At 35.7% G+C, this 17,236-nt stretch overlaps 1 protein-coding gene across 2 annotated transcripts in view; it reads right to left on the bottom strand.

The window, feature by feature from the left end:
* The window catches only part of METTL15 (methyltransferase 15, mitochondrial 12S rRNA N4-cytidine), an 84,598-nt gene that overhangs the window by 47,342 nt on the left and 20,020 nt on the right, over positions 1 to 17,236 (bottom strand). Inside the window, exons 1-2 of one of the 2 annotated variants that reach the window (XR_009274848.1) lie at positions 8,678 to 8,751; positions 4,836 to 4,972 (exon numbers count right to left, since the gene is read on the bottom strand). Coding sequence is in view for 1 of the 2 variants with exons in the window: in XM_058807520.1 (XP_058663503.1) it covers positions 4,836 to 4,972 (137 nt within the window). In the remaining variant the exon portion in view is untranslated. Of the gene's footprint in view, positions 1 to 4,835; positions 4,973 to 8,677; positions 8,752 to 17,236 lie in introns of those variants that run through there. The other variant, XM_058807520.1, reaches the window with a different exon arrangement.

The following is a 17,236-nucleotide window of genomic DNA, read 5'->3' as shown; positions in this document are numbered from 1 at the left end:
CAGACCCTGACCCATTTTTGCCTTATTAAAGCAGCACTACATGTTTAAAAAAAAAAATAAAAATAATAAGCAGCAACACCAAATGAATGTGAGAGCTGCAGCTGGAATTCCTCTGCCCTCTTCAGATTTCAGCTCTGATAAAACCGCTAGCAAAAAACAGAGGCACATTTAAAGTGCAAACATCAAATGTAGTTTTCCTCAGTTTTCTCCTCCAGTGACTTATTACTCCAGCTGTCTTTCAGTTAAATATATGGAGGATTTCATTTATGAGTTCTGAATATAGAAAAACCCCTTAATTTAGCCACATTTATCCACTGTTGCCACAACGCCTTTGGGTTTATTTCACAGAATCACAGAAATAAATGCTGAGGTTGGAGGGAGCTCTGGAGACCACCCAGTCCAACTGCCCTGCCCAGACAGGCTCACCTGCAGCAGGTGTGCACCCCCAGTGTACACAAGTTCCTCCTCCTGTCCAGGTGGCACTCGCTGTGCTTTAGTTTGTGGCCATCAGCAATCCAAGCCACACAGTGAGTAACCATGGGAATTATGTGATTTCACTAAGATTACTGCCATCTAACCAGAATAACCAATAACACACGCAGCATTCTGGTTTAAGCAGGGAAAAAACGGCAACAGAAAACTCAGCTGAAGCATGGCTGTCAGTTTGCCCATTGCATTCACAGCTTCAGCCAGTGAGAATCAGATTTTACTGGTGATGGGTACACAAGAGCCTCTTCCCCAGCTTGGTGCTGTCATCTCCAAAGCACAGGAGCACTTGAGCAAGTCAAACAACCTCTTCCTGAACAGGAGTGCCACAAAGAGGAGGTGGAGAACTGTCTGGAAAGTGGAGGATGTTTCCAGCCCTGTGCTGCAGTTTTTCAGTGAGGTACATGGAGGGCACTGCCTCTCACAGAGGGACAGCCCCACATTTCTCTCAGACTGCCACTGCCATTCCTAAGGTAGCACAACTATTTCTGTGGCTCCCTGGTGAGCCAGGCTGCTCTTTCACCTGAGAACAGACCTGACCACACACAGATGTCACCTGGATCAACTCCCCAAGCTTTTGATGCCCATATGGATTTGAACTGAACTGATGCAAGGTTTGTTTCTAACACAGTGCAGAAAATAGACAATAAAATCACATAATGTTAGACCAACTATCTTTTAACAAATATTGAAAAATATCCATTTATTAAAGCTCTATATCTCAGAAATAAATCCCTTATACTCAACTAATTTGTAAGCAAGCACCAGCTTTACCTGTTTATAAATTATATCCTTATGCCTCCTTTCTCCTCTTAATTTTACAATGGTTTATGCAACTGACTTCCCAGGGAAAGCAAGTTTATAGTTAGCACATATAGAACATTGTTGTGCCAAAAATTCTAACACAAACCATTATAAGAAAAGATAGTATTTACCTTATGAACAAGGACTCACCTGTTCTTTCCAATAGGAAGGACAGAAAATGAGGGAAAAACACCAGAGCAAAGAAGAATATGGCTTATATTATTATATCCAGGTGACATGCAGTCATCTTTCAATGATCAAGACTTTTCACCAACACCACGTTATTTAAGGATCCACTTCATTCTAAGGATAACTTGCATCCACTAAGGTAGACACCAGCATCAAAAATTAGACCCAGACCTCCTTTGTCTATTAAACCATCATAAGTTACATCAACTGCTATGCAAAGTTCATCTTTTCTAAGCAAGCAGAAAATTACTGGAGTCAATTATTGTCAGAAGAGCACCCAACACTTGTCAAATGTCCTCATCTATCTGGAAAATGAACTTTTCACATCCAGGTTTGCAGAGGGTACTCTGAGATAAACTTATACCGACTCACAGGACTGTTCATTGTTGGTTTATGTTGTGGTAATGTTTCTAAAAGACTGGGGTTTTTTTTCCATGACACAAAGAACAGAAGACTTTACAACTCCCATGACACTTGGCAGAACATGTTTTCAGGCTTAGCTTAAAAGAAAATGGACTTTACTTCACAGAATCACAGAAATTCTAGGTTGGAAGAGACCTTTAAGATCATCGAGTCCAACCCATGTTCTAACACCTCAACTAGATCATGGCACCAAGTGCCACATCCAGTCTTTTTTTAAACTCTTCGAGGGATGGTGACTCTACCACCTCCCTTGGTAGATGATTCCAGTATTTGACCACTCTTTCTGTAAAAAACTTCCTCTTTAATTCTAGCCTGTATCTCCCTTGGCACAGCTTGAGACTGTGTCCTCATGTTCTATCTGTTGTCGCCTGGAGAAAGAGACCGACCCCCAGCTCACCACAGCCACCCTTCAGGAAGCTGAAGGGAGTGATAAGGTCACCTCTGAGTCTCCTTTTCTCCAGGCTAAACAACCCCAGCTCCCTCAGTCATTCTTCATATGGCTTGTGCTCCAAGCCCCTTACCAACCTCGTTGCTCTCCTTTGGACTCGCTCAAGCATCTCAACGTCCCTCCTAAAGTGAGGGGCCCAGAACTGGACGCAATACTCCAGGTGAGGCCTCACCAGTGCTGAGTACAGGGGAAGAATGACCTCCCTGCTCCTGCTGGCCACACCATTCCTGATGCTGGCCAGGATGCCATTGGCCTTATGGCCACCTGGGCACACTGCTGGCTCATATTCAGCCGACTGTCAACCAGCACCCCCAGGTCCCTTTCCACCTGAGCACTGTCCAGCCACCGTCCCCAGCCTATATCGGTGCAGGGGGTTATTGTGGCCAAAGTGCAGGACTCGGCACTTGGACTTCTTGAACTTCATCCCGTTCGATTCTGCCCATCCATCCAACAGTTCCAAGTCCCTCTGCAAAGCCCTCCGTCCCTCTAACAGATCAACGCATGTTCCCAGCTTAGTGTCATCTGCAAATTTGCTAATGAAAGACTCTAAACCCTCATCCATGTCATCAGTAAAAACATTAAACAGAACTGGCCCCAGCACAGACCCCTGAGGCAACAATACTCTCCACAGCATTCTGTCAAAAAGAGCATTCTCTGGAGAAATAACGGAGGGGAGAGGCATTCCACAAATTTGTAAGTATACACTGCATGTCACTTCAGCCCAGAGAGAACTGAAAATTTGGAGAAATAGATGCAAGTGGTCTTAGAGAGCAAGATGGCTAGAAAATAAGCTATGCTGTCCTAGCACATGCCTGCATTTCTCCCACGGGGTCTCTGTCCAACACACTTGAAAGGAATGCATAGTTTAGCCCTTTATCTTAGAAAAGCTGAGGAACACCTTCTGCGTGGCTTAAATATTACTGCTGCCCCAGAACTCCTCTTTTTGTGGGAAACATGACTGAAGAACCAGGTGGTTTTTCATCTGCCTCTTCCAGATCTCTTCTCACTGGAAATATTTGCTTTTCTTCATTTTAAAGCTCATTTTGAAATAACGTTTTCAACCTGACAGTGAGTATTCTCTCCTTACTACCTCACCTAAATTTCTCAAGTCTTGACTATTTCGCATTATTTGATTTTGTATCTACACATTTTTTCAGATCTGAAAATGTCACTTTCTGAAAAGCTCACATTCAACTCCATATATTGCACACTTTTGCACCAATGCACTGATGTTCTGACTGGGTTCTTTCCTGAATTAAAAAAAGGAGCTATAACTTTGCATAACTAAAAAAGATGTGAAAATTTGCACTTAGCAATTGTTCATTTAGCAAATTCAGCACTCGTATTTAAAAAGAAAATTGAAGCATAAGCTATACACAGAAATTGCAAAGCTATACACAGAAACTACTTATTAAATTGTTCAGTAGTTTCTCAAGCCAGTGGCAAAATACTTAGCAAACCCAATACTGAATTACAATTATTTTGAGGTTTTTAAAATTAAAATATTCATAATCCATATTTAAATGACCTAATTATTTTAAGACCTATTATTCCATCATTTTTGTGAAATTCATACCACCAACATATGTTTTTGTGCTATTTGCAATCAGAACCATCTCAAGGCAAACAGAACACATGAATCTTTTTAAAACCCCCTTTTAAATATAAAATCAGCTACTTGATGCTTGCTTAAAATGAAACCCACAAAACACACCTTGAACTCCAAAACCCCAAGAAGCAGCTTCATGCTCTCACAAACAAATTGATTTGGATCATCTCCTATTCAACAGGGTGCAGAGAGCACAGAACACTATTCCACAACAAGACATTAAAACTATAAAATATATAAAATATATAATATATATTTTATATATAATATATATGATACTATATATAATATTTTATCTACTATATTTTATTATATAACATATAAAATAATATACATATATATTATATTTTCTAATATAATTATATTATAAAATTATGTTGTGTTATGTGTTGTGTTATGATATAATATATTGTATTATATATTATATACAGTTATAATATAAATATATAATATATATAATATATTATATATAATATATATTTTATTATATAAAATATATAATATATACTTTATATATTATATATATTATGCCTGTATAATATAATATATATATAATAACATAACATGTAATATAACATGTAATATAACATGTAATATAACATGTAATATAACATGTAATATAACATGTAATATAACATGTAATATAACATGTAATATAACATGTAATATAACATGTAATATACAATATATTATATTGTGTAATATATAATATATTATAATTATATTATATAATATACTGTATTGCATATTATATTATCTTTTCTATCACATGTTATTTTATATTATAATATATAAAAATATATTAAATTACTGCTAAAACACCCAAGTACCAGCCTTATCCCAGCCATTTTTATAGGACAGGAGGAGATAACTCACGGGTAGGCTGCTGCCAGCTGCTGAGCCATGCTGTGAGCTGTGGGGTCCCTGTCCAGGGCATACACTGTGATGTCTCTGGCTCTCTCCAGGAGAGCTGCTGTGTGACCTCCAGCTCCAAATGTCATATCCAGGAAACACTGGGGAGGGAAAACACAAACACTTTCACCTCAGAGCACTGACAAACTGATGGATGGTGCAGAACTTAAGTTTCAAAATCGCCCTCGTGTACTAGAGGAAAACACACCGTTGCCTTTCTGGAATTGTTTCTTGTATTCTGACATCATTGCAATTCTGCAAAAAATAATCTCTCACCGTAACAAAACTAAAAACAAAAAAGAAAACCAAGCACCCACAGACAAACAAAAGCACCAAAAAAAAAACCAAACCCAACAAAACCAAAACAAACTAAACCAAAAAACCGCCCCTCCCAAAAAAATACCAAAAAAAACCCCAAAAACACAACAACAAAAATACCCCCAAACCTCTTACTGGAATTCTTTTGTCTAGGGAATACATACTAGCAAGAAGAAAATAAAAGGATTGTTATTGTTTTTGTGACATTGTATCTAAACCAAAGTACAAATGTCACTGCCTCTCTGCACCTTGGTATTGCCATAAATCTTTTCTCTCAGCCCTGATTGAACTGACCTCTGTTGTTGAGGGAAACTCAAGCTAGACCTGAAAAACAAATTCTCCATATACTTGAATATTAATATTTGCATGGGGATTTTTTCCCACTTCTCAGATGATTTTTTTTATGTGAAACAGTTACAGTTACCAGTTACAATCATATTCTGCAGAAATTGATATGAACTGAACTTATTCTCACAAATTATAGGGCCCAAGGGTAAAAGCATTTTTTTAAGTGAATTTTTTTTCAATCTAACTCTTGAAAGAACTAAGATTCAACCAAAAATTCCTTTGGATAAGAACAGAAATTTAAAGGCAATGAAGAAGAACTAAGGTTCAATCACAAACTCCATTGGACAAGAACAGAAAATCAAAGGCAATGAAGAACAACTAAGGTTCAATCACAAACTCCATTGGACAAGAACAGAAAATCAAAGGCAATGAAGATCCAAATATCCAGAACCATTTTTTAGAAAACAAAGACTTCTATATCAAATTCCCCTCCCCAAAAAATAAATAAGACACTTATGAGACTAATAATCTAACTCTACTGTGCCTGAAACAATTATTTAACACAATTTCTTCATGCTATACTATCACATTTGCTAAGCTTATGTTCTAGAAGCAAAAATTTCCTACAATATTTTACAAACTTAATGAAGTGGGTGATCACTCAATATTAAGTTGCATCACTCATATGAAGAAATAAAGCACTGACCCATAATTTTTTGTAAACAGTATCTGTAAGACAAATCTGTGTTGCAGAGAACACATCATCCATTCTAAACAATCTATTTAAGCATTCTGATTTATCTTCTGCCAAAACCAAAAGCATACTCCTTGAAACCAATTTATAAACACAAAACTGATGCAGTTAAAAAATGTGGTTGTTTCTTTAACTCAACTGAACATAAGAATTTAGCTAAATTTTAAATATACTTGCATATGCTAAAAACTCCAAGCATATTCTCTATAAGTTCTCACCTACCTGTAAGATTCAGAGAAGCTTTCTTATTAAAGACTCCCATCACTCTGGGTTTTCTTTGCATTGTACTGTTACTTCTACTACACTCATAAAAATGCAACACTGGCTATTGAGTGGGATATTAAACTAATTAGCTACTTTATTATCTTCCTTCAATGAAAATGAATATAAGAATGTAATTTTTCACTCTGCATTTAGCTTAGCGAATTGTAAAAATGAACATGCATTTTAGAAAACTAAAATAAGAATCCTAAAAATAAACTAAAATAAAAATCCAAAGTAGCTAAATATCTAAAATACAAATTCTCCTAAATTACTTTTAAAATTTCCAGGGTATATATGTTATGCTTTGATTTCCACTCAAGTTATTTCCATTTAATCCTTACCAGAACTAATGTACATAAGCAATAAACCTCTAGCTTTTATATTCTAGTTCTGTAGGGAAATCCATTTAGAAAATCCCTTTAGAAATATGTGGAGGAGCAACAGAAAATTAAAACCAGTTTTTTTTTTTTTTTTGCATAAGATTAACCCACTCAGAAATGCACTCAAAAACTTAATCACAGCAGTCCCAAGTGTCATTTAGGATTACACTTATTGTGCAGCAACACATTACAATCAAAACCAACCTAAACTACATCATAATTCCTCTTGGAAAAAAAAAAAAGTTTCATCAGCATGAGTCACATCTTCATAGCTGGGTTTGGTTGTTTTCTTTTCTTTAAAAAAAAACAAACAAATGCTCTTGTTCTTTATCATATGTACAAAACTAGGATGAAAACTTTGAAAAAAAAATCAACATTTCCTAAAACAGACCTACAGTGTTGGCAGGAAGAGTCATGGAAGGGATACGAAGTGTCAGAAGACCTACTTCTATCTTTAAAATAAAATACATTGAAATAATAATTTTATTCCACCTTAAACTCACTAGCAAATTGACTTTCCAGAAAATAGTCTTTTCCCACTAATATGTTTAACTACTCATTTATTTCTTGCATGCCTGTTTGTCTTCTAAACATCTGACTCTTCTTTTGTCATCTCTACGAAGTACTGAACAAATGTGATGCTTCTTTCACCACCACTCCTACAAAGTCCTTGGTTCCATCAGGTTTGAACAGCAGAACATGAAAAAATAAATTAGGGACCTTTTTGGCCAAGCTTCCAGACAATTTTGCTTTTTAAGCAACACGTAACACAGAGATTTTTATTTCCAGATGAATTTTTGAAGATGTTTACAAACAGGACAGCACTGCTGTGAACGTGCCTTGAGCTGCTTTATTTTCCAGCATCACTCTCATTCCATGGTTATGACAATGGGAAGATGCCAGCAGCTCACATCCCAGGCAGCAGAGCAAGAACTTAATGCTACAACTCACTTTAGAAGTTTTTTGACCAACCACACAAAGCAAAAGCACATTGACAGTAGTTCTATCCAACCACTATAAGCACACGTGCCTTTGGTTAAACACTGCTTGCTTATTTCAAACACAATACCTGCTTGTAAGCCTTAAAACACAATGCACAGAGCGCCATTATTAAGCTTCAAACTTCCTAATACCTTCTAAGATCAACTTTTCTGCAGCTTGGGGAGCTTTTCTAGACAAGCATTAATACACAGACCATCGTTCTATTTGTCCTTGCTTTTCTCTTTGCTTTTCTCCTTACATAATTTTTCTGCTGACCAATCTCATGGCTGCTGCTTAGCTCCAATCAGAGTTCTGCTGTCTCTGAGGCCTGCCTTTTGCAGCTTTCCCCAAAAACCTCTGATTTTATGGATTCCCACAATGTTCTAGCTCATTCAAGAACACTTATATTTTGTTTAACAGTCTTACCTTTCCTCACAGACATCTGCTTCTGCTTTAATTCATTTTCAATTTGATACACTTTAAGGTTGACAAGCCCTTTACACACCCTGCTTTTTAACAGACCACACAGCACATGTTGAAGATAAACCAAAATAAACATTGGCATTGCAAGGTGGAGAAGAGAGAGGATGGGGCGGTTGTGCCATGGCACAGTGACAAACTCCCAGCATTGTGACAGCACTGGGAAGCTTCAGTGAAGAACCCAAGCTGTGAATGAACACAAACTCACTGAATTCCCCTTTCTGGAAGAACCAACACGCACCACCCCAAACCTTTAAGCAACACCGGCCATGGTCTTTAACCTGAGAGCACCAGATTTAATCCACATCCACTGCTGTCATCCTATTGCAAAAGTTCCATACCTCCTTGGTGATTTCTCATGGGCAACTCCTCACAGCACTGACTCCAACTCCCTTCACAGCACAACCAGGAAACTACAGCTCCCTTCTCACCCAGCTACCCCACTCTTTCATAGCACTCATCCTCACTGGACACAGCTGTGGCCTGTTAAGGGCAGGCTTGTTCCTAATCTTTGGTAATTAGTACAGCTGCAACTCCTCAGGTGTAAGACTACCTTCTGCACTATCTTTATTTTCTTACATTCTATCCCTCCACAATCCACCTCCTCATAATCCAGCTGTTCCACTCAAAAGCTACACTCTGCATCTAGGATCTGAAAAAAAAAACCAACAAAAAAACCAAAACCAAAACTATCACCCTAAGTTATCAAATAGAATGATTATGGTATTAACATGACCATTTTGGAGCATTGGTCAGATTAGAAATTAATCACTGTAATATCCTGCTCCATAATATGCTTCTTACATATTCCTTCTATCTTTCACGCCTGAAATAAAAGATGCATCATTTTTTTCCTTCCTCTTTCTCTCTTGCCTACTAGTTTTTAATCAAATGAAATTAAATGACATTTTATCCTCCTGGTCCTATAAATACTGGGAAAGATTATTACATGAATTTCTCCTGCAGTGACTCACCATTCCATTGTTAAGTTATGATAGTCCCATCAGGGTCCCCATGGGAATTTCATAATCAGTTTGTGACTGCAGGTTTTAGAAAGCATTTGGCTCTTTCATGACACACAGAGAGCAACAAACTAAAATTTCACAGCTTTCATTTTCCAGCTAGCTCTACTACAGTTAGAGAGACACAAAGAGTTGGGGCTCACCATTTTGGTATACAAGACTTGGTACAGAAAAGCTCTCATAATAAAGACCTTTTAAGCATTTCATTTTACTATGGCTGATTTGGAATTCCTGTAATGATTATGTTCCACATGTGATAAAGTTTACTCCACAACACTTGACAGCTTTTGTGACTTTGTGATTATTTTTTCTTTGCTGTGTAACAAAATGAGATTGCAGAACTTCCACAAAATTGAGACTCAAACGTGACACATAAATTGAAACATCATAATGCTGGTTTTTAAAAGCTCACAATTCCAGTATTTTCCACTCTCTTCTTTCTTTATGTTTTAAAGGCAAGAACTTTATATTCTTTTTTAAGTAATTTGATCCTTTATATGTATGACTTCATTTCCCCCTAATTACTTCAAGCATTCCACCAGATGATCTTCCAAAAAGTGTTTTTTCTTCCTCTGACAACCCTGACATTGTCGGAAAGAGGACTCTGACATATTGGACAGTATCTCCAAAAGATTGTGGCAAATTGTACAAACCCCCTGAGACATGCTGAGTTAGGATACAGGACATGGCAAACAACCTCCTGTCCTGGGCATCAGTGTCCCATGAGCAGCCTCTCTCTCCCCATCCCGTGGGACAAACTCCTGCCATTCCTCTTTTTGTCCAGGCAACCTCTCTGGCTCATTAATACATTGTGATAAAGATCATTAATACATCCTGATAAAGATCATTAACACATTGTGATAAGCAAGCACACATAAGGCATTTTCCATGGCTCTTTCCAATACACAGAATTAATTTCTTCTAAAACCAGAAAGGCTGTTATTGCCCAAAAAGTGACCTTGCACTGCGTTACTATTTAATTCTATTAACAGAATGTATTTAGTTCTATTAATTCTATTAATTAATTCTGTTAACTGAATGCATTTAATACTACTAATTCTATTAACAGAATTTATTATACTAATTCTATTAATAGAATTTATTTAATTATATTAATAGAATTTATTTAGTTCCATTAATTAAATTTATTTAATTATATTAATTATTTAATTTGGTTATTTAATTCTGTTTATATTATTCAATCCCCAGTCCTGTTTATCCACTTTTTTGATTAAATAAAAATTAAAAATCCATATTGACAGTGACCATCTTGGGCGCCTTCAGCAAGTGTAATCACCTAAACCATTTTACCTCCAAGTTCTTTCTCTGATAAAAAAATAAAATAAATAAAAATCAGTCTCGAAAGAACTTTCCCAGAAAATGCTGATCCTTCCTCCAATGGTTTAATACACAACCACAAGGGACAGCCCCACAATTACTGCCCTCTGAAGCTCCTGCTGTTGGCACTTGTCCCCTTCTTGCCTAAAAGAAACATTTCATTGAACGGCAGCCATTCGAGCACAGTGAGTAAAGCATTTTGCAGTACTCCTCCCAACTTAAATGCTCATAAGAATCATCCAACAACATGAATGCCATGTTTAAAATATGAGCAGAAGAAAAATTAGCTTGCAAGAATCCCACCCTTAGGCAGTACCACATCAATGCCATAGAGAACATTTTAATTTAACAGTGATCCATGCCTAATGGAGGATTTCCATCCAGAACTGGGCTGCACAATTGAAGAAACCAGAAACCAGATTTATCTGAAAAATATCACAAACTAGAAACCCAGAACTTAGTTCTGGGAGAAAATAAATACAGCCACAAACCGTGCTGCAACAGCTGAGAAAACAGCCCCAGCACCCCACCACTCATTTTTCATCTCCCAGAAGAGTCACAAAGAACAAAAATGATAAAATTAGTATAGTTTCAGTTTTAGCAATGATGAAATAAGTATAGTTTCAGTTTTAGCAATGATGAAAATAGTATATTTCAGTTTTATCAATGATGAAATGAGTATAGTTTCAGTTGTATCAATGATGAAATAAGTATAGTTTCAGTTGTATCAATGAAATGAATATATTTTCAGTTGTATCAATGTTGAAATGAGTATATTTTCAGTGTTAGCAATGATGAAATTAGTATAGTTTCAGTTTTAGCAATGATGAAATAAGAATATTTTCAGTTGTACCAATGACGAAATGAGTATAGTTTCAGTTGTATCAATGATAAAATTAGTATATTTTCAAGAAACTTGCAGAACATATTTGTTTTGAAAATGGCACTCTTACCACTTTTTGCAGGATTGTAAAAAACACCCACAACCAGAGTACTGATTTATTTAAAACATACTACGAAGGAAAAACTAAACAACAGCTAGCCAGCATCCAAGCTATGCTGCCTAACATTTCAGCTCCCTAGAAGAAAAGGAAATACCTGGAAACTGCAGCCTGAAGAAAGAGAAATGAAATGGAGACTTTCATGCAATTGGCATTCACGCAAATGTCGAAGTAACAATCTTTTTTCTGGGAGTATTATTATTATTATTACACTGAGTAGTCTAACACAGGAGAGTGCACAAAAACACGATGAGAGAAATAGGTTCTGTAGTATTTCTGTAATATTAAAGCCACCATCAACCAGTGTATTCCAAGCCAATCAAAGCTAGATCACAGTGCTCCTCTCTGATTTTACTGATCTTTCTCAGTGGGATGACAAGCCAACATTTTTCACAATAATAAATTTTTCATACTTGAAATGAGAGCTGGTGTTTGCTTGAAAATGCAAAGAAGGTCAAAGTAAAAGGATGTTTGTTAAGGCTAACAATAAGTATTTATTACTGCATTGCCAGCCACTGTTGGTCTGTATTAAAGTTTTTGTTCTTATTTTATTTGTATCTATTCCATCTCTTTGTGGAAAAAAAATCCTGAGAGCAGAAAAGCAATATAAACAAAACAATCAACACGTTGCAAGATGCTTTTTGCTGCTTCATTTTTCTGATGTTCCTACGATGAGTCATGTTCTCGAAACTCGCTGTCTGGATTTCCTTGGTATTCACAACAGAAATTGGTCATTGTCACAACACAACTTGTTTTCCACTCTGCTTTATTTTCCAAATATCAACTCTAAGTGCAATAAAAGACATCTGACCTCTTGTTCAACACCTTGGGTTTTCTACAGCATACTATTTTAAGGTACTCAACTATTTAATATACACCAGGCAGAATGAGCTGAATTGAAGTGGGGAGCATTGACAACAAATTCTATAGGAACTTTTTCTAACAGTGATTTTTTTTTCCCAAGAAATAGTTGATCTGCTTTATCCTTTTATTATTACATCTTTCACAACTAATCACTGCAAAGGTATGAATAGAGACATGGTAAAAATAGTTACTGTTGTCAGTGTTTCTTGAATAAAGTACACAGACTATTGTTTGGGCACATATTTAAAGTCCACTGTGAGAAAAGGCAATCTCTTCTCAGTCCCTCAGGATTTTATTTTCCTTCTGCAAAGCTCAAAATTGAGAATTAATGTTTAGTGCTGGCCTTTGTCAAGACCAACCTCACTGAACCTATAGCTTCAATAAACACAGAGAGAAAATTAACCTGAAGGACAAATGAAATCTATACTCTTTTCCTTCTAAGAGTAAGGAAAAATACATCCAAACTTCAACCTCTTTTCTTCCAAATTCAAGACCAATTTCAGCTCCAGTGGATGAGCAATGATTTTTCATCCTAAAACACATCAGGTCTATATGGCAGCAGATAGGAACAGAAGGTCTGTTGCTTTGAAATCCATAATTTTCACCCAAATTCAGTCACTAACATTTCATTCAGGCCTTTCTAACAGCTATTCTTTGGGAGATGGCCAAAAGGATTTGTATATTTCTGAGGTTTTTCTTTAATTCCACTTCTTTATTACATCATCAAACCACTCTGGATTGACCACGATGCACCTTAAAAAGCAGGAATCTATGGAGATATTGAAGTGCTTTCATTTTAATATAATTGCCCAAGTGGACAGAGAACCCAAATTTTTTTTCAGAAAAAAATTTCCCATGTCACTGCATGCGGCAACATCCTACATGACAATTCTAGGAACAGAAAAATATGATTATTCCCTTTTTTAATGCTATTTGAAATGCACAAGGAGCCGATATAGAAAGAGAGTTCTATTCAGGACATGCTTACCAACAAACACTAAAATCACCATGTTCAGTAATTTTAAGTACCATGTGATGATACAATTACAAAATCAGTATATTTTCAAGAAACTTGCAGAACATATTTGTGTTAAAAATGGCATTCTTTCCACTTTTTACAGGATTGGAAAAAAAAAAAAACCCAACATATATTCCATATTTCTATATCAACAAAGAAAAAGCAGACAAAACCATTTTGTCCAAATTAATTCACAACCACCAAAACCCCAAATTCACAACTCCAAAAGCCCCGGAAGAGCAGAAATGGGGTCTTTATGGCCGTCAAGCCAAGCAGGGGCCAGCACACTGAACTTCTGAGCTTTGGGGCACGAGCACACAGGTTCAACAGGATGAATTCAATAGGATGAATTCATCATAGGATGAATTCAATGGGATGAATTAAATTTGAATTCACTACAGGATGAATTCAATAGCATGAGTTAAATTTGAATTCAACATATGGTTAAATCAATAATATAAATTCAATTTGAATTCATCCTAGGATGAATTCAATGGGATCAATTCAATGGGGCCAGTATTAACCTCCTCTGCCCAGGGAGGGCTGAAGGCTCATTTGAATGGTTATGCAGGATGTACATAGGGACGTGCCAAGTGCTCAAGGGGCAATGTCTGGCAGCAGAAAATGCGTTTTAATTAACAGAAAATACATTCTCAGAGGATGCAATGCTCTAATTCAGACATTTTCATGAGAAATTAATGAAAGGAAAAAAAAACTTGTTCTGTAGCAAAGTGTTTTAAAAGAAAGCAAAAGTATCATGTTTATGTATTTTCACCCTAATAGCTGATCTAAACCTCATTTGCTGCTGAAGTTGTTCACCAACAAAATGAACACTACATTTCTCCTGTCCTTTTTCTCCAGGTCACCTCCAAGGCATGCACAACTCAAAGCTACAATCCAGATTTCCACAAACTGCTGATTATAGATATATAAATATATATATATATATATATATATATAAATATATAAAATATGTCAGTGTATATATACACACACATATATGTCAGCATTATATATATAATATATTTAAAATATAATGTATTATATATATTATATATATTATGTAATATATATAATATAGTATATAATAGATATATATATATATAATATATTATTGAAGCTGGAGCTCTCTGACATGGCACACATGTCAAAAGTATTGTTTAGATATGCTGAAAACAGCAATTGAACAATCAAGTTTCGCACATTAAAGAAAAAAAAAATTCTAAACCTTTACCACATATTCAACATGTGCATTTCTTACAGCACTATATGTGCACTACACATAATTCTGTCCATCGTTTCCCACTAAATCAGAGTCACCATTTCATCTTCTTTCTTATATGGACTGTGAGCTTTTTCAAAGAAATGTCACTATCAGTTTTTGAAAGCACAGCAAAACACGTGAGTCTAAAATTATTATATGAGATACACGCAGAAAATCTTGGTTCTGCAGCTCATCACTTTTGAAGCCACATGTCTTGGAGCAGTTTGGACAGATCATGGCCAAATATACCAGAAACAAAAAAGAAAAAAAAATTGGGACTGTCTTTTCCTAGCATATGCTCTGAACAAGTCCAGAAAATTGTAATAACCAACAGGAAGCTAAATTTTAATTGTATAATAACTGTAAGGTACAATTCTGTCAGAGATAGAAAGCGAACCATTCCAAATCTCCTCACATAGATTCTATTTCAGGCATCATTTTGCATTTTAAGTTGCTCACAATTATTTCTGAACAAACTTTAATGGTCAGTGTGTGCAGCAAATAAAAGAACTTGGCACAAAAGGAAATTTGAACCACTCCCCTAGGTCGCTGTGAACATATTTATGTATGAATAAAAATAAAATAAAAAGCAATTATTTCAAAACCTAGGTAAGTGAACACTTCCAAACCAAAAAACCCCAAAGCTATTAATTGCAGAGGCAGTGCAAAGTCACAGCCAGGTAAAGTCACTGGCAGCAGCTCAGTTACACAGGGCTCAGTGTTGGCTTTGGGACACCTTATTATGGGAACAAACAATCCATGGGAGAGAGACTAATGGAAGTGGGATCACTTTTCCTCTGAAAGACACGTGGAGTCTTTTTTCTGTCAACTCAAGTTCATGGCTGGACTCAGCTTACAGCTCTGATCAGGCCAGCATCCTTAAAACCTCACAGTGTGTAGGAACCTCACAAATATTCTCCTGCCAATAGCTAAAAATTACCTTTATTCTAAATAATGACTATAAAAATAACTTTATTATTTATTTATTATTTTAATCATCATTATTAGTTCTTCTCACAATTTTCAATTTATTTGAAATGTAACAGCGTAATAAAGCTCCAACCAATTAAAAAAGAAAATCACAAACACACAAAAAAATCCCAACCCTCACCCACGGGCCTCTCCAGAAGAACACATTCTGCTTGAAAAATTATGTATTTTTACTGTTCATCTTGGGCTGAAGTGTAAATCCAAGATCATAACTTGTACAAAGTTGCCAATTCAATTATACTATGACTCAAAGTTGCTGTTAAGAGTAATTTGCCCTTCAACATCAAAAAAATCTACTCATCCAAACATTCTAAACAGTTCTCTCTTAGTAATATTATTTCACTTAACATTCCCTACTGATTAAGTAATGGCTATTAAAAAAAATCCCATAAAAAACACAGAACAAAAAACCTCAGCATATTTTCAAATAAATTTCAAATACATTATTCTTCTCCAAGAGAAAGTCAAAAGGCAGGAATTTGGGAATAATTTGCAATTTGATTTTAACATATTTCATGCAATAAGTTTAAGTGTTTTTCCAAAAATCAACTCAATGAATTCTTTTCTCTCTCCACTTATTTTCGTTCTCTGTAACTCATGGAAGAATACAGGTTACATTAGTTCTCTTTTCCAAAAATTCATAGAATATTTTTGCACTATGGTAGAATTCAGCCATATATTTATGAAATACCGACAAATATTTTCAAAGGCTTTACTTTATTTTGCATTAAAATATCTCAAAATAATTTACAACAACCTTATATTTTTTGCAATTCTATAGTATATTTTACAGCAATTGTTTACCATATTGTAAAAAAAACCCTATAACCTTACTGATAAGGTAACTAACTATAGCTGAACACAGTCACTCTCTAAAACAAGTGGCAGCACAGCTCATTTTTCATTATTTAGAAATGCAGTGCTACCAAACTTCATCCAACAGGGAAGATTTAATGACCTCCAACACACTGTAACTGGAGATGCTCATATTCTCATCCAGCATGCAAATACTATACACTAATACATAATTAAAGAACAGGCAGTTACTGATTTATATTTATGTGAGATCAGCTTTACAAAAAGGAACATACTTCAGGCTCACACGCAATTAAAACCAGATTAATTTCCTACCACAAACACGAGTTCCAACTCCTAGTGAGAACAGCAGGACTTATAATGTGCTTTTATACCCTTTATTACATTAATACAGCAATCAAAACAAAAACTGTCAATCACCCCTGACAAAAATACTGAGAATACAAACCTTGTAGAACTGTGCAGTATAATCTATATAGTATATTCATATTTATATTTGTTTTCATATAATCTATTGATTAGAGAAGTGATCTATTGATTACTTGGCCCTTCAGAGCATAAAATCCAAGACCAGGAATTCCCAGCCT

The sequence above is a fragment of the Ammospiza caudacuta genome, chromosome 6 (assembly GCF_027887145.1).
Source record: "Ammospiza caudacuta isolate bAmmCau1 chromosome 6, bAmmCau1.pri, whole genome shotgun sequence".
In the NCBI taxonomy this organism is placed as follows: Eukaryota; Metazoa; Chordata; class Aves; order Passeriformes; family Passerellidae; genus Ammospiza; species Ammospiza caudacuta.
This window is presented reverse-complemented; position numbering and strand designations above follow the sequence as displayed.